This window comes from Lepidochelys olivacea, assembly GCF_965140295.1.
Source record: "Lepidochelys olivacea isolate rLepOli2 genome assembly, chromosome: 3".
Classification (NCBI taxonomy): Eukaryota; Metazoa; Chordata; order Testudines; family Cheloniidae; genus Lepidochelys; species Lepidochelys olivacea.
In genome coordinates, this window is record NC_140413.1 from 105,103,324 (window position 1) to 105,125,195 (window position 21,872).

The following is a 21,872-nucleotide window of genomic DNA, read 5'->3' on the forward strand; positions in this document are numbered from 1 at the left end:
GATGTACGTAATTGTGGGTACACACGCACATAAATTAGAATGTGTTTAACCTCTTGTGTATCATTCATAGTTTTCACAGGTAGCTAGGCTCTGTTTCCAAAACAGAAGAATTTAAAGTGCATATGAAAAGTGCTTATCCTACATGACTGTTTGGCTAATATAATTTCCCTTCCTTTCATGTTTACAAATATATATTTTAATAAAACTAAACTCCTGTTCCTTTTAACAGTTCCATATTGCAGGTATTTTAAAACAAACTATCAAATCGCCATCTACAATACCTGTTCTATTTAAACCATTAATTTAAAAATGAAAAAACTTTGTTAGGAGTTTCAGCAAATACACCCATGATTGAGTGGGCCATACAGACTTAAGTACAATTTCATTCTTACAGGTGGTCCCCTCCAGTCAGGAGGACTGGCCCTCAGGGATGACAGATGGGGAAGCTGGCACTGTTACTTCTTATATGTTACCACTATGGTGGATAAAAGAAAGGATAACTTGCTTTAGGATTGAGAAGGACATCTTACGTGTGAGTTAAATATGTATGAAAGTGCGTTTAAATAGTTATTAAAGGAGAATGATCATTATTTGGGGAAGCAACATGGTCTAGTGGAGAGAGGACTGGACTGGACGGGAGGTCAAGAGACCTGGGATCTATTTCCACACTGCCACTGACCAGATGTGTGACCATGAGCAGGCTACCTCATCTCTCTGTACTTCTGTTTCCCCTCCCAGCATTTGTTTGCTTGTCTGTTTACACAGCAAAGCTCTTTGTGGCAAAAACTGTCTGTCACTACATGTTTGGGAATGCCTAGCCCAATGGGGTCCCAATCTCACTTTCAGTCTCTACATGCTACTGTAATGCAAATAATAATTAAAAACTGAAATATTGTGCAAATGCTCTAAATGCATAAATCCAGAAATGAACAAAATTCTCTGGCTAGAAGTAGAGACCACTTGTTTATGTTATACAAACATAACCAACTACAACATTTTAATAATTAAAGTGTATTGTACAATCAAATACACTAAATAACTTTGTGCTCTTTTCCCTTTCTCTTCCTGATAACGCTATAAAATACACTCAATTAAAATACAGTACTGCGACTGCTTAAAAACAGACCATTTAATAACATGGATTGGACTCCTTTAAAATGGTAATACTGAGAATCCCTAATAAGTAAGCCCAGTAGATTTTAGCTCAGACTTGCCAGGGTATATAGAAGCTTCTTTACTGATTCTTTGCTGAAAGTAACATCGTCACATGACAGAAAGTATGGATAACTTAGCACACCTACTTACTGTTGATTGCAAAAATTCTATGCCTGTGGAATCTGATAATTGCCTACCTCATATATTGCTTGATGTGCAACACCCATAGGAAGCAAGTGACACAAAGAATACAGGATAATTAAATGATATACTAGGAGATGAAAATACTTATATGCTTGGAGTGTTAATTGTTGTTTTTGTAATAAAACTCCATGTATCTGGGCTCAATACCTTTTTTTTTTTTTAAATTTGCACTGGCTTGCACCTGGATATCTAATGTTCCAATCCTGCAATCAGCTACTCATGTGCTTAATTTTACACATGCGAGCAATCTGACTGATTCCAATGGTACTACTCACATGCTTCAAGTTAAACTTGTGTGTGATGGATTGCTGGATAGGGACCTAAGTCAACAACAGACAATATAAATATTTTCTCCAAACAACCGCTTAAGCCATTTTTAGGTAATGGAGATTGTAAAGTGAGAGCAATGAGAAGACATGGTATAATTTTAAAAACAGAAATTTAACAGACTGCATATATTTGAAAATGGATCCATATTTTGATTATTAATAATATTCAAAAATATTAAAGACTTGTATGAGATAAAGTGCTTGCTGGAGAAAATAAAAACACCTTGTCTCCTTTCCTACACAGAACTGGGTTTTAATTAAATACAAGATAGCAATTAGATTATAGTTTAAAAAAACCCAAGAACAGTCATGCTAACCACATGAATCACTGAAAATGTTCACAAACTATGGCTCCATCCTTGCAAAGGGATCTGCCCACTTGGAACCTATGGCTGGTCTTCACTAGGAAAGAAGTTGTGTTCCTACCACGTGATAGCTAACACGTTGTAACTAACATGGAGGTAAAATCCGAGTGAAAAAAAGGTACTTTGTAATTTCCAACTGAATTAGTAAATCTAAGTAAGCCCTGGGCTCCACCAGAGTCTAACTCAGTGGCTCTCAACCTTTCCAGGCTACTCTATCCCTTTCAGGAGTCTGATTTGTCTTATGTACCCTCAAGTTTCAAGTCAGTTAAACTAAATTACTTGCTTACAAAATCAGAGATTAAAAATACAAAAGTGTCACAGCACACTATTACTGAACAATTGCTTCCTTTCTCATTTTTACCATATAATTATAAAACAAATCAATTGGAATATAAATATTGTACTTATATTTCAGTGTATAGTACATAGAAAAGTATAAACAAGTCATTGTCTGTATGAAATTTTAGTTTGTACTGACTTTGCTAGTGCTTTTTCTGTAGCCTGTTGTAAAACTAGCCAAATATCTAGATGAGTTGATGTATGCCCGTCCCCGCCCTCCCCAGGAAGACCTCTGAGTACACATACCCCTGTTTGAGAACCACTGATCTAACTTGACTTACTAACGTGTGTGAAAGCTACCAATTGCCTTGCCTTCACAAGGATTTCATCTCGTTAGTTACAACGTGTTAGGTTTCAGAGTAGTAGCCCTGTTAGTCTGTATCAGCAAAAACAAGGAGGAGTCCTTGTGGCACCTTACAAATTTATTTGGGCATAAGCTTTCGTGAGCTAAAACCCAATTCATCAGATGCATGGAGTGGAAAATACAGTAGAGAGGTATAAATACACAGCATATAAAAAGATGGGAGTTGCCTTACCAAGTGTGGTGTCAGTAAGAACAAACTTTTTTTCCCTAGTGAAGATGCACCCTTCCACTTCAAGAGAATCCCACCAAAGGAATTGCTCAGGCAGCATGCAAAGTGTTCGTAGGATTGTGCCCTCTCTAAAGCAAGTTGCAATGCATCATTACATAACATTTGACAAGTTCCACTGCATGTCAGTCTACTGCTCAGATATCACTGATTCCCCTGTAGGAATAAATTTCCCTTCTACAATAATTCAATTTCTTTAAAAGAGAAAATATCGATCCAATAGCACTTTGAAGACAGACTAACTGAAGGATGTGTGTGTTTAGTATTTAATGTTCCTCCCATGTATATCAGCCTGGAACTTAGAGCAGTCAAACCAAATGAACACAAGCTCACTACATTTTAGAACTTTATTATAACAGAGTAAAAATACTATGGGAGGGGTAAAAAGGGCAAACTGTTTGTAACGTCTTTCTGGTTCAATGAACAGAAGAATTCTGAGGACTCTACTGGAAGAGAGCTTGGTCATAAGCATGGGCAGATTTTTTCCCAGTGTAGTCCGGAGGGTGGGGGGGGAAGAGGAGTGGCTCCTCCCCCTCCGGGTCTGTGGGCAGCCAGTCCACCCCACTACATTTCCAGGGATCGCCTGACATGGGGAATCAGCAGGGCGAGGGGAGACGTGAGCTTAGGCCTGTGGTCAGGGCCGAACACCACACACAGTTACGGTGTCCCCGCCCCGGTCAGGACGGGGCAGCAAAGAGTCTCGGGCTCAGACCTGTACACAGGCTGGGCAGCAAACAGTCGGGTCTCCTAGCTCTGGCAGAGGGCCGACAAGTGCAGGCTTCTTCCCTAAGTGAGGGGGAGACTGCCACCCACGGATTGGGGTGGCGGGGGGGACGGACAGGGAAACAGGCCCACCCACTCCACTGTGTCCTGGCCCAGGGCCCTAGCAGCGGCAGAGCGGTCTGCCACTGGGTCAGCGGGGATCCTGACCGCAACATGCTGACTTGCTTGCCGTCAGCGTTGCAGCCAGACAGGGGTCGGCCACCCTTGGGCCTCTTTCCAACTGCCCTTCAGGGTGTACCTGGCTCTGTAGAGGGTCATCCTGGTTGTCGGGGAAGAAGACCTCTGTCAGTGCTTGAAGCTCCTCCAGGCTCGGATCCATAAATGGCCCTAGTGGTCCTGGCCAGTCCTCGGCTCCCTTGGGGTCTGCAGTGGCCTTCCAGCCTGGGAGCCCACAGGAGACGTCTGGCTCCACCGGTGGCTGCCTCCCAACTGAGTTCTCCGGCACACCTTTTGTACTTCTGGTCCCGCCCACTGACTTCCCATGGGAGGGTTGAGCATGGCCTGGCTCTGTCCACCAGGGTTCAATGAGGGGCGTTTCCCCATCTGGGTCTGTGGGCAGCCAATCCGCCCCACTACACCCTCCATTCAGTGAGAGCCCCGTTAGAAGATTATCACAGGCATACCTTTTTCAAATCAATATCACAGCTGTCATCTCTGGTGAGCTTCTTTTCTTATGTCAGTTGCCAAGGATGAAATCAATTAAAGTATTGCCTTTTTAAAAAAAAAAAATACAGCAAGCAGACAAATATTACAAACCTTCTCTTTGGGGATTGATTTAAAATCATCAGACTCAAGGCAGGGTTATCAGTCAGTGCAGAGCACGCGGAAAACAAGATAATATCATCCACCTACATAGGCAAAACTGGAATCTAGATCCTCTCATCCAGTGTATCACTGGAAATTCCCAGGCTCTGGGCGCCTCTTCATTCCCACACCTATCCAATAAAAGGCATCCTACAAAGGAATTCTGTGGTCCCTTTTGGGAAAATCTGGACATCTATCCCATAGTGCCTTAAATGGGGATAAAGTGCCTAGAAAACATACACCCAAAACAGAACAGGGAGCAAGACAGTCTAGCTTGTCCTATTCCACAGAGAATCGGGGTGAAGGAGAACCAGCCAAACTAGTTACAGGCATGGTTAAGGGTCCCCATTTTACACTGCAAAAATAATATGCCAAAATTGCTTTAAGAAGACAACCATCTGCCAGCACAGACTGACCGTAAGGGAAAACAACTGTAACATTTTCACTCACAGCATTAACCATGTTGTACATTGACATTAAACATGTTTACAGTCAACCATGTCACTAACTTGTTACATACGCATTTAAAAGATGTAGTATTGACAGGACTTAATGTAACAAATTCACAAACCGTACTCAATTCAAACTGATGCACTATATTCCTATTCATAATGCCATTAGCCTACAACACAGCACAAGTAGCCTTAATAGTGAAGACACTTAAAAAAATTAAAACATTTTTATAAATTGGAAATAGTAGAAGTAGAACATTATCTCAATAAAATATTACTGATAAGTCTGATTTAATAAAGCTGTTCACTAGGTTGTCTATACAATCACATAATCTTATCATTGTTACTTTTGTGTTCCCTCCCCTTCCTCTTGCTTATTAAACCTAGTTGTTATATATTGTCATAAAATCAGAAGAAAGGACCATGTGTTACAATAGGTTTTTGAAGTGCCTAGCATCCTGATCAGCGTCTGTAGGCACTGTTGTAATATAAAACAACAATTATGATGATGCACCAGTATATGTAACAATGTTAACTTCATTTAAACAACTTTGGTATTAAATATAAATATCTGATAGGAATCAATGGTATTTTTCTATTAAACCCACATGCCCTTGCTCCACTCAAGAAATTCTGTCTTGCAGTAACCAGTGGTGATAAAATATTATTGAGTGAGAAGAAAAAACTTGCATCTTTTTGACTAATGGGAATACCACTGACAAGAGTTCAGATGTACTCTGAATAGATTTAAATAAGCAATGAGTTAACTCACTTCTGAAAGTCAAAGTCCTGAAAATACAGCAGTTTCGTGAACCAAGTCTCCATTCTTTGAATTAGAATATTTTAACTGAAGAATCAGAGAACACTGTCATTCATTTAAATTGGACTAAATGATCTAACATCCACTAAAATATGTATTTTGCAGAGAGGGGGACAAATAATGAGATAGTACATTTTAAAGAAAAATAGTGTGTTTCTTTAGAAAGCAAATTTAGAATGAGAAAGAGAACGAGACTCAGCTCTTCTTTGTTGGGATTGAAATAATATTCATGAATTCTTATTTCTTGTCCTAACATCTCTTGTCTCATAAATAAGACTCTGGATACAGTTTATACTGTAAATTGTCAATATCAACATATAGGCCTGAACCACAGTACATAAAATATTGCCAATGATATTTATTTTTTAAACGAATAGGTCTAGCAGTTGAGTAAATATTTACATACAAGAAAATAAAGAACTATCATCATCCTGATCAGCTTGATTGTATATTTATTCCTTTACTTTACCCATCTGTTTCTTGCTGTAAATTATTAGAGGCAAGGACCATGAAGGTTTTAGGTACTATTCCAACCTAAGTAATAACAAGGCAGGCTTTTCACCTTCAAAATTATAAAGGTGCTACCAATAATAAACCAGAAGTCTAGAACTGGTTATTCTGTTTCAAGGGGGTTAAACCTGGCACAGTGCACAATTCAAATGGACAAACAAAGGTCAAAACAGAAAAAAAACCAAGCTCTATACCGCCTTCTGACTCTGCTTATGCACACACCAGTGCAAAATATATATGAATTTAAGAAGCAGGAATCTGATCAGTGGGCCCTCTGAGAATTCAAGGACACTGAGTACTAGATTATTATTCCTTGTTTTTGTACATCAAGTTAAACATTTTTTAAAACTGAAGTACACATAGTATACAATGCTGTGATTAAACAAACTTAAAAAAACATCAATGAAACCCCCAATGTGTAGCATTAACAATAAAATATATATAAGATTACTGTCAGTCAAATAATTTTTATTCATACAGGGCCTGATTCAGCTCCCACTGACATCAATGGAAGTCCTTCTATTGACTTCAAAGAGTGCTGTCTTGGTTCAGTAAAGAAAGAGGCACTAGCATGTGGATTGAGAATGAAGCTGCAAGCCTGAAATAATAAAAGCAAATTATTATTACCACTACTAATCCTGACACTAACACCACTTCCCTCCATGACCTTGGGCACTACAATTAACCTCTTCTACCCCAGTTCCCCCAGTTGTAAAAGGAGGATAATGTTGACCTACCTACTTTGTAGTGGATTAAACGTATGCAAAACACTTTGAAAACAACTATGTGTACAAAGCCCTTTTACAGAAATGAGAACATACTTCAGAAGGAATCTTAATGTGCCAAAATCAAATTAAAGTTTCTCCATCACATTACCACACAGATAAGATCATATAAATGAAATCCTATGAATGACTTAGCCGTCTGTTCATTGCTATCACCAACTCAGCAGTTGACTTAGCCTAGTGCATGAATAATTAGAGAGAAACCCTTTAAGCCAATTAGAACTGTTGGGTAGGTGGCAGCATTTCTCAGAGGGATAGGACACATGGTTTTAAAAAAAAGAAAACGTGGAGGTAAAACGCTGATGACTACTTCTTCCTTTACTCATAGCTCTCACTTTGGCTAACAAACTTAAGCACCAATCCTGAGACTACTTATGCATGTCAGTAACTTTACTCAGGTGAATAGCTGCACATAGAAAACAGAACTACTCCTGTGAGTACCATTCCCAGCATTGCCAATCCAGAGCATGCACAAAACATAAACCAGGCCCCCCCAAAAGCCTGAGATTAGCTTTAAAGATAATACATTTTGGGGTTGTGTTGTTTGCCTTCTGGTATTGGAGCCTTTAGGATTCATGTTTTCAAACTTTTCCCAACAACCATGTGGGCTTGAAACTTACTTTTTAATTTATTTTTAATGAGAGCTGAGATTCTCCTGTAATAACATGACTCAAGGAGCGAGGGCTTTAAGAAAACACCAAATATCACAAGACTTGCAATAAAATTGCTAGAGTTGGCATGTGTTTGTGGGATTCAGTTCTTAGTGAATTTGACAAATGCATCTTTGGGTCCTATCATTTTACACCCGTAAACAGACAGTGTGTGTGCGTGCAACCTCTTTTTTCAAATTCTCCTAGGAGGTTGGTTCTCTAGCTTTATAAAGGTCAAGGATTCCGAGAATCTCTCTTCCCTGGAGAAGATGAGGGTGTGCAAGGAGTACTGTTACCTAAGCTCTAACTCAGTGATGGGCAACCTGTGGCCGGTCAGGGTAATCCCGCAGGAGGGCCGCGAGACTGTGTTTATACTGACCGTCCACAGGCACGGCTGCCCGCAGCTCCCATTGGCCGGAAACAGCAAACCACAGCCACTGACAGGCTGCGTGCAGCCCCTGGGCTGCAGATTGCCCACCACTGCTCTAACTACGTGCTTAGGCTTGCATTTTTTATTCATTTTCATTTATATTTTTCAAGTGGAAAGGAAAATATGTTTTTTAAAGATCAGTAGTGCCTGCTTAATTGAGGCAGTTATTACAATGATCAGATTTAATTACATTTTCAGCAACAAATAATTTTCAGCTTTAAAGCAACTAAACTCCTTCATACGCATTTCCTGTTTTCTTGTATAATCCATCAATCTGTGCTCAGAAATATATAAATTATATTAAAATGTCTGCCTGAGGTACTCTGAAATTAATGCAAACTATGATTTTTTTATTTCAAGAAATAATTTATAGTTTCACATTGAAAATGGAGGTATTCTTCAATACAGACTGTGTGCATGCAGCTTCAATTATGTTAACAAGGTTCTCTTTCTATACTAGCATTGAAGGAAGGAAGTACACAAACCAATTGTCCATGCCTCACCTGACAGAGATATTATTTTTCAAAAACTGCAGAGCTTTTAAACCCTAGTTTAAAAGAAAACTGTGGTAAGAGGGAGAACATGAGTAGTAGCATGCCCTGCATTATACAATATATACCTAAAATAGTCTCTTACTTTTCCCCAGCGGATGGTCCTTGCATTAACAATTATTGACCAAGAGAAGACACTGATGAACTGGGTTGTCCACCTTCTCCCCCCACCCCCAAAAAAAGGGAGGGGGAGGAGGGGAGGGGGGAGAGGTTCCTTAAATCCAGGTTAAAAAAAATCTATTACATTTAATCCAGAACTTATTTTATGAAAAAGCCATGTCACATAAGTAGTTATAGAAAATAATACACGTGAATTGCAGATGAACTTGAAGCTCAATGTTAAAGTATTCAGAACTAGAGTTTTGGTTCAGCCCATTGTAAACATGAGGCCAACTGAGTAGTTTGGAGCCAGATCTGAAATCCAGAATTTCAAAATTGGGTGTAGTTTGATCCACTGTTTTGATCAGAAATGAGCTCAAGTCAAAACTCTTCATCAAAAAGCCCTACACAGATAAATCAACAAACCGTGCCTCAGGTGAAGGAAAAATGACAGCAACTTGAATTAGTTCCCAAATAAAATGGTAGAAAGCTCTCATAATGGGGATATAGTTGACACATTTAAAAATAAATACATTAACAAAACTGAAAAGAGCGGGGGAGAAAAAAATGAGTGTAATCTCTTCTGCATAATCACTCTTCATAGCAAATGACCGGTTAGTTTCAATGTTTAAAATATCTTTGCTGTATCAAGTCTGTCCTACATTAGTACTAAAGGCACCATAGTCACGCTGCATTGCTTTTGGTGATTAAGTTTGTAAATCACTTCAGCAACCTTTCGCTCTATTGGGTTGGGTTTAGTCTTCACACCTCTGGTGCAAGATTAAAGAACACACACACACACAAAAAGCCTTGTCTGAGTTATTTTTGTGAATAATTACATACCAATATTCTGGACTCCTACAGACCCTCAACAGAGAAAGTGCATGAGATCCTCCTAGTGGTGGAATAATGAGAAGCTTGGATACAGAGCAAGAGATACTTTACTGAGAGGAACAGCTAGCACCAAAAAAAGAGTTTTCATTCAGATTCTTATACTACTTGTGATATTCAGGATCCAAACACCCCACGGGGAAAACATGGGCTCTGAACCCCAAGGAATAAGTAATTAAATCAACTGATTGTATACGATATTATTGTACTACTGTATAAAAGCGCATTGAGTAAGGTATCGCATAAAAAAATTGTGACATGTTGCTCATGAGTACCAATGTATGACGTATGGATGGATGGTGTGTAAAGAGTTCTCCGTGTGTGCTGGAAATATCTTCCTAAAATATGTTTGGGGGGCAGACTTGATAAACAGTGAAAGTACATTTACAAATAAGATAAACAAAGCATTCACGCTAAAAGCAGCTGAAGAAACAGCTTGGTGAGTACACCGGGGGACACTGCAAACTCTGGCCCCCAGGAGGTCTTCCTGGCTCTTGAGACAAAGACAATAGACTTTGGGAAATATAAGGGGAGTAAATATACATTTTAGTGACCCATCACTAAGGGGACAGAGGAGACAGCACCCTCTGAATCTGTGAATGCTGGATCCTCCTGCCTGAACGGCTGGAGACGTGCTAGCTTGATTTAAGTGAGAAAGCAGTTTAGGCAAAGAAGGTAGGTTAGGACACTAGAAAGCATGTTTTATTTTGTTGGTAACTTTTTCTCTTGCTTAGGATCATTAAAATCTGTTCTTTATTAATAAACTTATTCTTTGTTTTACTAAGAACCATCTCAGGGCTGTTATATTGAAGTAAAGTGTGAGTCCACAGCAAAACCAGCAGGCTGGTTATCTCTTTGGAGGTACCAAACGTAATAATTTTTTATGAGTGGACAGTGAGAGGGTCTGGACTCTGGCGAACTCAGAACTGGGGTTCACTGGTTGTCATGCAAGGCAAAGTTAAGACTTGCAGGGTCTCAAGGAGTTTGCTGGAGATGTGATGTGGCTTGGAGCGGACACACAGTTTGATCTCCAGCAAAGCTCACTCAAACACACTGGCTTACAATTCTGGGTGACCTGAAGAGAGTGTCACAATCCTATAGGATGTATTAAGGGGTTCAATGTTCCCCACAATGCAGAATATCTCCTATTACAGTAAATAGGATTTACCTGTGCAGACAGAAGGGAAAATCAGATTCCCAAAATAGAATGCAAATCCGAGTGTTATAACACAAGCTATCTATCAAAATATTTTAACTAGCAAATAAATGAAGCCTAGGAAGGAACCATATATAAATCAGGTACATTTTAGGAGTACATCCACTGGATTTTTTTTCTCAAAATAATAGGACAATATATGTTTTAAAAGAGTCTCAAACTGAACTATCATACCAAATTAAATCACAATATTTTTTTCACACTGTAACAGCATAAACAACGGACTAGACTTCACACCAAGCTTAACAGAGGGAAAGTTTAAATGGTTTGCTTTACCAAGCTAGCAAGGAACACTTACCCAAATTAACAAAACGAGTTTATAGTTTTTAACAGAAGACAGGACACGTTAGAATAAAGCAGTTACATCTAAAACATTTTCACTGCAAGATCAGAGATTTAAACATAATTCCAATAGCATCTCATTTGCCTCAGCCATAAGGAGCACCATTCTCCTGCCTCTATCAACGTGCAGCCAAAATTTAGCACCTGATTAAATAGCAGCTGGCTAAGCAGAACCCAGACAAAAATGAGGTGGCTGCTGGCAGGAAGAGGGAGGTGCTTCTGAAAATGTCATCTTTGACACCCCCAACTAGTGAGGGGCTCTCCTCTCGGACTGATATGCTGGTCTGCAGCACTGTTCCTCTTGGATTTCTTAATGGTATTATATGCCCAAATACCGATGGCAACCATTTTTTTTTTCAAATGAACAATTTTATCTAATACTGGCCAGAAGACTGTGCCCCATTTTACCCATCCCACACCTGGCCATCCATGGTGAGCCATATTATCTTCAACCTCATGCTCGGTTATAGCAACTCATATCTAGGAATGAAGCCATTCACCCAGAAACAGCTCCCAAAGTTCAGCAGCCCATCTGCTTAACAGAACAGGGCACTATGATCTCATCACCCCTTTCAAAGTCTCTGTCCTGATATTGAAAGCCCACCCCGCAGGACTGGCCCTAGCTACCTGAGGATTGCACCCCCCTCCACAACAACTACTTTTTACCAAAACATTAAAACTGTCAAGCAATAGGGGGAGTCCCTTGAGCACAAGAGACAGAACCGTCACAGGAGCTGGACGTAGACTATGGAATTTGGCTTTCAAAACTAAATGAAAACTAGTTTATTTGACTCAGCTTCCCCTGAATAAATTCTTCTCTCTCACACACACTCTCTCTCTCAAAACACCCTATATACTAACAGAGCTATTTTTCCTATGGGTTGGGATAGAAGGAAAGGAGATTATTTTTAAATACTCGGGAAGCACTCAGATACCATGAAGAGTGGGACCTACTCGTACATGGATTATAAACAGCTTAATTGCTGAAGTTTAACTCAGACACTTCACACATGAATAAGTTGTGGATGAACTTCGACACTCCAAGCAAGTTTAAGGATCAACCTTTATAGCAAGGAAAGCAAAAAGATTTGCTTATTATTTATAAATGATGTTTAAATGGATAAAATGCAAATAAAATACAATATGAAACAACAGTAAACTGAATCATCAGAAATACCCTGGGGAACAAACTCACATGATTTAAATATCATTTAAAAGCTGTAAGTAATTTGCACTCATAATGTATGTTTATTTTTAAAATACTTTATCTGAAGTTTGTTTTCATAAATACCTAGAGGAAAAATTAGTTTTAACAACAATAATGATGCAGTGAAAATCTTGTGTCAACAACCTTAGACTTCATTTTAAAATTAAGAATTTTCTTTTAACTCATTCTTCAAAAAAGAAAAAATTGTCCAGAGGGGTTCTCTGCGTGTGTGTGTGCATGTGTGTGTGGAGCACAGGTAATCGGGTTATGTTTGTTTGCTTCTTTGTTTCGTTTTTTGCTTTTACACACAGAAGCCTTAACTAATACTTGCCCTTTCAGAAGCTGAACTTCAGAGTGATGACTGTAAGTCTATGATAATAAACCAAAATTCTAAACAGAGACACCACCCTATTACCTTTACAAAAGGAAAAAGGATAGGTCTCAATGATATTTGCATGGGTATGTCCACTTTGCTTATTTACAATCACGTCACCATACCATTACATAAAATATTTGTTTAAAATTTCAATCAACAAGCAACAGTATGTCCTATTTGTACACGGTTTTAAGCAAAACCTTCACTTCAATATTTGAGAAACTTAGCCATATCCTAAGGGTAAGGTGAATACAAACTTTGTAAGAGAGAAGTGGAATCATGGTCTGGAGGGGGAAAAATAAGGAAGGATTTAATCAGTTCAGTTCAATATATACCACCCTGAACATGCCAAAGAGACAACCCCTTTCCTGCATCTGATTGTAAGCCACCTCTGTGCCTAAAGCAACAACAGCAGTTGATCTGATTATGTAAACCAAACTCCCCTGTCCTCCTCACTCCTAAACCAAAATAGAACAGTTTTTAAATGCTCTTAGGGTGGATATACCTCCTTACAGGAGATACCCTAATCAGTATAAAGCCAACTTTCCACCTCCCTCTGCACAAAGCATAGAGTTGACAAATTAAGGAAAGAATATCAACATTTAATTAATCACAGATTTTTAAGACCAGATTGGAACCAATATGATCATGCAGTCTGACCTCCTGTATAATACAGGCCATAGACCCTCACCCTCTAATAATTGCATCAAATCCATAACTTCTGATGGAGCTAGACCACCTCTTAGAAAGACATCCAATCTTGATTTAAAGATTTCATTCAACTGATGAAAAAACCATCACTTCTTCCTTCAGTAAGTTGTTCCAGTGGTTAATTACCCTCATAGTAAAAAATAATAATAAATAATAATAATAATAATAAAAAGCCTTATTTCTAGAGTAGACCGAATTTGTCCAGTTTCAGTTTCCAGCCCTTGGACCTTATTATGCCTTTGTCTGATAGATTAAAGAGCCCTCTGCTATCAGAATCTTCTCCACATGTAGGTTCTTAAGGACTGCATTCAAACCCCTCCAATCCTCCCAGATAAACTAAATATTCTGAGGACCTTTAGTATCTCACTGTAAGACAGGTTTTTCACATTTCAAATGATATTGTAGCTCTTTGCTGAATCCTTTGCAATTTGTGGCCATCCTTAATGTGTTGACTCTGAAAATGGATGCAGTATTCCAATAATGGTCTGACTAATGTTTCCCCATTTCCACTCAATATTCCTGTAGTTGCACATTCAAGGATCATGTCAGCTCTCTTAGCTACCAAATCACACTAGGGGCTCACCTGCAGTATTTATGTTATTGCATCCGTAACTAACTAAACTTTTGTGGGAATTTGCTATATTTTAATATTAAATGTTTTATCTTATTCTAAAACACCCAAAGGCATTAATCCACATTATGGAACAGTGGTCTGCAAATTTCAGATACACTGGTTTTGGATTTTAGCAATAGAAATAGCATCTTTAAACAATACACACAGGTATATGTACAGCAATCACCTCTAAAAACAGGATTGCAACTAGGCACTTTACTACATTGAAATACCTTTAGTGTGGTATTGCATGTATATGTTTAGGGTGAGAAATGCTGCAAATATCACAGTAAATTTAACTACTGCCAATTGTAATCTCTAATTTTAATGGCATCCACTGCATTCACATAGGTACTTTTGAACAGAAAGTATTCCATTTAAATTAAACACACACTCTGCAGCGCCCTATGCTAGGAGGTGGGAGTTAAGCCGCAATGAACATTTCGAGTTGAGCAATGAATCCCTAAAAATACAGGGCTAGAATAAAAACACCTGCCACCCAACTGCAGTGATACGAGCTGATGCCACTTTCATTAAAAGAGGGACAAGTGCGTCTAAATTGGCTCAGAGTCTGACCCTGACCTCGAGAAGCAGGAAATGATCACCTTAACTACACAAACATCCTGCCTAATTACTGCAAGCGGGTGATTGCAGGCTGCTGTGGGTCCGTCTTTCCATCCGCTGGTGCGATGAGCCCTGCCCTGCCGGGGCTAGGATCCCTAGACACGGAGCGATCAGATCGATTCCCCTCCCCAAAGGGGGCTGTTGGCGGGAGATTTTTAAGGAGTTTTGCAAGGGTTGGTGTGATTGATTCCACCCCCTCCAGCCCGGGGGACCCTTCCTCCTCCCGGGGCCGGATCCCACCCTCGCTACAAAGCCTCCCCTGAAGTCGGGGGGCAGCAGGAGGGGGCCGAGCGGGGCATGCTGCGCACCTGTTGCGGCAGGAGGAGGACGACGACGACGCCGGACACCGAGACCAGGCCGTGCCCCAGGCCCTGCGGGAGGAGGCTGCAGCCCCGAGGCACCGTCTCTCCCCGCCTGCCCAGCCTAGCGCCGCCCGCCGCAGCTTTCAGGGACCCTTCGCTGCCCGCGGAGCAGCCGGATTCTCTCCCGGGGAAGGCGGCAGCCGGCCCCAGCCCAGGGCTCCGCTCGCCGCCTGCAGCGCCCGGGGACCGGGATTACTGGGGGGGGGGGGGGTCTTACCTGCAGGGCCCCGGCGGGGAGCATCGCCGCTGCTGCCGCCTCCGGCCGCCCGTGCCTCCGCCATGTCTCCTCGGTGAGCTCAGCCGCCCCGCCCCGCCCCGCCCCGCCCCGCGGGAGCCGCAGCCGCCGCCGCCGCCTCAGGCGCCTGCAGGTGAGCGCGCCACGCAGCAGGCGGGAGGGGCCGCCCCGCGGCAGCGCCACCTCGCGGGCAGGTGCGGCAGGGCGCTGGGGACAAGCCCGCCTCAGGCCCGGGCGGGTGGGGTCAGGGGCTAGGCAGGGGAGCGGCCCCCAGGCCGGTGGGGGGCTGGGTGCCGGCGTCGCTCTTAGGGCACGACTGCTGGCCGCGTGATCGCCACCCCCCTCCCCCCGGGGCTGCGGGCTCCGCGCATAGCCCACGGGCTTGGCAGGGAAGTCGCTGGAAGGAAGGATCCAGTGGCCGGCTTGGGAGACCCGATTCAGACTTTGCGCTGATCGTGCCTGGTGATTTGCATTTCTTTCCTGAAGGCCTCCTGAGCCTGGTTCGGTTCCGTGTATGGGGTTGGGCGGGGGGCTGTCCCGTGGCAGTACGAGGTGGTTTCTAAGACCTCGGGCCCAAGCTGCACACACGGGTTCCTTAATCAAAGAAAGAACATTGACTTGCACCTAGAAGAGACTAGGAAGTTAATGCAGCTGACTAAAAACTACTGTGACATGCTCAGTATTGCTTAACACCACTAAGCAGCTGGGTATTCATCTTGAGTTAGATGTAACATCCCAGTGGTCTTGAATGTCCTTAACAGACCACATCGACATGTGTCTTCAGACTCTGTCCCTTCCTGGGGGGTTGGCCTATTCACAATATAAACCACATCCTAAGCTTGCTTTCCAGCTGTGGCTCTTCCAAGAGCTTCTCTCTCAGACCTCTTCCAGTCCCCAAAGATTTATAATCTGGTTGAAGGTAACTTTATTCAGGAGGCGAGGCATCATGTCTAGGGAGTAAGGGTGGGAGCCACAAACAGCTAAGTGCCTAAACCTCAGACTTAGGCACCTAAGTCCCAGTTTTGGCTCCACTGTGATCTACGAAACTGCCATTGAATGCTGTAGACATTGGCACCTAAGTTTTCAGGGTACAAGTTTCCTCAGCACCTACATGTCTGTTTCTGGTCATGTGCATTGCTACCTCCCTCTAGGTGTACAGATGTTTATCTCCTGCCTAAGTCCCAGGGTGAATCACAAACCGGGGAAGATAGGCATTGGGCCACCTATCCCACCTGCAGGGCCTGATGGGGTAGGCACTCTGAGCACACCTATTGGAATGGGTCCCATTCAAAATCCTGGTGCTGATGGTGCTCTTACCCACAGGGCCAGCTCTAGGTTTTTTGCTGCCCCAAGCAAAAAAATTTTCACCCCAAGCTTCGAGAGCTTGCTTTCCTGGTGCCTAGAGTCGGTCCTGCCTACCCACCTGGTAACTTTCAGCTCAGTGGTTAGTGCACTCACCTGGGATGTGGGGAGATCCTGGTTCAAATCCTGTTTCTCAAGCGGAGGCTTCGAACACTAAACTACTGGGTATTTTGATGTGGGGCTTCTTCGGTCTCTCCTGTGGCACAATGACTAAGTATTTATCCACAGTGGAACCGTCCTTGGTTGGGAGCGGAGGAAGAGAATGCACCCACCTGGGAGGTGGACGACCCAACAGCTTCAACAGCATAGCCTGAGAGAGCCCCACATCAGACTATCCTATAGCTCAGTGGTTAGAGTCCTTTCCTGAGTGGTGGGTGACCCCGCTGCACCTATCTCAGTTCCGCAAGAAAAACCTAAGCTGCCTGACTCCAGGTAGTGGGTTCCCTTCAGTGAGATCCCTAAGCAGAGTTAGGTGTCTGTCTCCAATAGGGGGCAGTGCTTAGTATACATCCCCCTCCTTAGCATCTCCCACTGGCTAACTTAGGCAGACAGCTGCCTACTGTGTTGACTTTTGTAGATCACATTCTTAGGAACAAGAACAGGAGTACTTGTGGCACCTTAGAGACTAACAAATTTATTTGAGCATAAGCTTTCGTGGGCTACAGCCCACTTCATCTCTCCCCATGCATTGTATAGGGAGCTAGGTGCCTAACTTGGCTTTGTGGATCATAGTGTTGTTCCCGTGATTTTCTAGGTACCTGAAAGTTAGGGAGCTTGACACTCAGCTAGGGTGACCAGATACCAAGTGTGGAAAAAAAGTGTGTGTGGGGGAGGGGGGGCGCCTATATAAAACAAAGTCCCGAATATTGGGGCTGTCCCTATAAAATTGGGATATCTAGTCACCCTACACTCAGCATTGCAATGCCTAAGTCCCTTCATAGATCCCACCCTAATTACCAGGAATCTTAATGCAGAGTTTTAGCTTCTGAGCCTATACAAGGTCTTAGTGCTTACACCTTTTTAAAGGAGTAGATTGCAATAATTTAATCTGGAGGTCACAAAAGCATGGATAGATTTAGTGTTGTACCATTCTGAGAGATCTAGACAGCTGTAAATGTGCGGGGGAGGAGAAGGCACCATAGATTGCAGAAGCAGTCAGGGATTCCAAAGCACACCCAAACTGGGAAGATTTTGCTCAACTACCTGGAATGGAAGGTCCTTATACTTTCCTCTCTCCACTCTGTCAGTGGGGACAGTAATATCTCCAGAATAGAGATCTCTCCCTACTACTCAAGTGGAGAGAAATCTCTCACACATGCACACAAACACACGTGCACACACAGTTCTCCTGCCACTGACACAAATGATGAAATAAAAACATAAATCATCTTCACAACAAAGAGCCATCATACATAACAGCAAAATGTCATTTAATCAGTACCAAAATTCTCCTAGCCCTTTACTCATATCTTCATCTAACAACTTGTTAATTTCCTCATCCTTTTACTATATGAAGGCGAAGCTACTTATGAGAAGCTTCAAATAAAAGAAACAGACTCAAATGAGTGGACTATGAACCATTACTGTACTTTGACTCCAGTTTAAGTTAAGAGGAACAACCGGGTGTTGACACAGCTGTCAACAAATTGGGACAGATATTATCCTGGCTTCCGGAAAAAAGATTAATCATTATATATGATAGTTGAGATAAAAATATTGAATCACAATTGGAGAGAAAATATGGGTCAAATCCTGGCTCCACTGATGTTTAATGGCAAAACTCCCATTGACTTCAGCAGAGCCAGGATTTCATCCAATGTGTATTTAACATTATCAAAAATTTGTTAGGAATTTCTTAATGCTATATTAAGAATTTGTAGAATTCCTTGTGTATATGAAAGACACTGACACTTTACAATATAAAGTTGTGTTGTACACATTCAAGGGCTATAACTTTGGAAATAAGTTGCTATAATTATATGCATTCCTCTTCTCTCCAGAGAGTACAGTGGTAGTGAACCTGGCTAACTGGTTCACTCTCAACATATGGGCCTGCAGTCAAGTAAATTAGTACTGTTCCCAGATGCAGTGACCAGTACTCACTCATATTTCTTGTGGTGAACTGCAAAGGCCTACTATAAAGATACTCTCTGGGGCATGCAGGGATGAGGGGCATGCAGTTTGAGGTCCCAACTGTTAGGGAGACCACCTCTCTCCTAATGTACTGCCAAGACCAGTTGGGACCCTTCTCATCCTCCAGTTTATTACCATAAACTATGTTTTAAAAGTACTGATAAAGGAAATAAGGTAATGAAATTACACAGCGCTGCCTGAAAAAAGTCTAAATCAGAGGTTTCCCAACCATAATCAGTGGAGAACTGGCTATTCATTGATTGCCATATTGTTGTCATCTTACTTCCAGCAGGCGAATTAAATTAAGACAGTTGAAAAAAAGAAATTTTCCTAATTTTACTTTTCCACAGAAACAATTGTTGTAGTTCCCTCAGGGACAATATATGTTGCTTTTGTCCTTGCACAACATATCCTCTGCAACTGATCTTTGCACTGTTTAACTTGGAATTTCTAACTAATTCTGCCTTCTGCTGTTGTAGTATTGTAAACTGCTTAAAATTAACTGTGTAGCTCCAAACATAGCAGCAATTCAGTGATGGATTGAGTTTCCCCAGATGTATACATTTATAAATATGTTTGTAAAGCCCTTTGGCACGAAAATGCTGCTGTATATAAAGTATTTCATGTACTTTTTGTGGTGCAGAGGGACTTCTTTGATTGATTTTTTTCAGTCAGCATAGACAACCTAGAAATGAGTTTGCTGCTGTCCAGACAGATATGCACTGATATATTTATAAGGCAGTTTGTTACTTTATGTTTAGAATAAGTAGAGAAATTATTCCATTTCCTTTGAAAAAAAATCTGTGATCCATCACTAAGCCTTCAAATGTCAAGGCATAAGCCATGCATTAACTACTTAGGGTTTGGTGAAGTTCCCTTCTATTCAGCTTATTCCACAATTGTGCACTGTAAGGTTTCTAGCAACAGCCTCAAAAGCATCTAGTATTGGGAGTAGTGGGACCACTGGTCAGGTCCACTATAGCAATTCCTATGTTCCAAAACGTCAGTGGAGAAATATTGTCCATTTTCATGATTTATGGGAAAGATACATAATCAAAAGGCTTTCAGAACAGAATAAATGCCCTCAAATGATTTTACAACTAACAGTTTGTGACCAGGAAGCTGAAAGTCCACTTCTTACAGACTATAGCTAGTCAAGCTGTTTATTAAACCAGCTGGAGCACTAGGTGAAGAGTTTTTTCTGTCCTGGAAAAATGTGGATGCTGAAATTAGACTTAGTATGTGGGAAAACTGAATGAGTTTGTAATACATTGTTTACCAAGACCGAAGCACAGTAACTCTAAACTTCAAGTCACTTTAATATGAGAAGGTTTTCTTAATATTCAGCCTAAATTTTCCATGTAGTTTTCTCCCATTACTCCTCGCTATACCGCATGGATCACATTTTGAACTATTATTTTTAGAAGCTCTTAAATAAGGAAAGTATCAAAATTATATTCTTAGATTCTTTATTTTTAAGAATGTATGTTTGTATGTCACAATAGATAGCTTTAGAACAAGCTAACATTACTATGGTTCAGGCATATACAACTGGTACAGTTCAGTAGTACATAAACAAGTCGAAAACAGATGTGCTGTAGACCAGGGAACTTAAGTTACCAAAAATAAACAATATTAAAATTTATATAGGGCAGTAAGTAAAAACAATTACTTTTAGGTTCTGCACACTAAAAGAAAAAAAATGTAATCTTTACATGATCATTGAAATTATGAAGTTCTACTACCGATTATTATGGTATATAACAAAGAAGAATAAACTTGAAAGGTTGTCACATTTTGGTTTTGTTCCAGTGATGCACAATCACATGAAATCTTACATAGGTTTTGTGTAAAATTACCACCTGGTTACTTTATCTACAACAGATTTTAAGATTAAAAAAAAAGCTTCCAAGTAAAATCATTTAAAACTAAAATAATGTAAAAGGGTGTTTACAGACTCCTTAGGGATTGTTGGTGTAAATGCAGTCAAGAGCTGCAGTGTTTTTAACATTGGTAAACAAATACTGGATTAAAGTGCAACACTCTCTCTGACAGCAAACCTGCTCTATGCTGTAGAAAATCTCTAAATCTCTGCAGCGAAGTAGAAACTGATTTAGCCAGCATCAAGCATGTTTCTCTCGAAAGTCACTGATGGCCTTCCAGAGCGTACATAGCATCCCTCCTCTGTAAAAGAAAAATCATTAAGATGCTTAGCTTAAAAAAACTAGTCTCCACTTTCATAGTATCCTGATTCAGGTACACTTCAATTCAAGCCATCATGCAGTGGTCGTAATACATTGATTGCACTTATTAAACATGGTAAAAACTCAGAGAAATCAAATGTGAAATACTAAAACACAAAATTAAAACAAATGTGAGTAGCATTTTTGGTTGTAATACAAACTAAAAGAACTTCTCTAAAGCTCACAGAAGTCAATAAAAAGACTCCCAGTTGACTTCAATGGACTTTAAATAAGACCATAAGCATGGTCTACAAATATGTATTTCAACTGAATTGAATGGGAGTTTTGGCTGAATTAGTAACTGGATCCAATATACTTAAAAGTTAACACCCAAAAATTATCCATAAGTGGCAGCTTTAATTTAAATCCACTTTTTCTATATGATCCAAATAGTCAAGGATTGAGTCTGATCACAGGCCAGCGCTAAACTGGTGAATCTCTGTTGATGTCAGTGGAATTACTCCTTATTGACATTGGTAGAAAGGCATGACTGTCCTCCCATTGAAATCAATGATAAAATTAATGTAGGATTAATCACTAAATGAAGAGAATCAGGCCCTCCTTGTTCAAAGTAGACTAAGCTAATTTGAACATAACTAGCAAATGTTACATACTGTCCTAATTAATATAATGAAACACTAGAGTATGAAATCTTACTATTTGTCCATATTTTAATTTCTAGCTAAGATGA

The 21,872-nt window shown here is 40.8% G+C and overlaps 2 protein-coding genes across 2 annotated transcripts in view; both read right to left on the reverse strand.

Moving 5' to 3' along the window:
• Positions 1–15,514, reverse strand: part of MAP7 (microtubule associated protein 7) — a 200,056-nt gene extending 184,542 nt beyond the window's left edge. Inside the window, exon 1 of the mRNA XM_084623486.1 lies at positions 15,426–15,514. Coding sequence (XP_084479612.1) covers positions 15,426–15,489 — 64 coding nt within the window. The 5' untranslated portion in view covers positions 15,490–15,514. The remainder of the gene's footprint in view (positions 1–15,425) is intronic.
• A 4,914-nt stretch (positions 15,515–20,428) lies between these two features.
• MAP3K5 (mitogen-activated protein kinase kinase kinase 5) overlaps positions 20,429–21,872 on the reverse strand; it is a 156,533-nt gene continuing 155,089 nt past the window's right edge. The window contains exon 30 of the mRNA XM_084623488.1: positions 20,429–21,122. Within this exon, the coding sequence (XP_084479614.1) occupies positions 21,062–21,122 (61 nt within the window). The 3' untranslated portion in view covers positions 20,429–21,061. The remainder of the gene's footprint in view (positions 21,123–21,872) is intronic.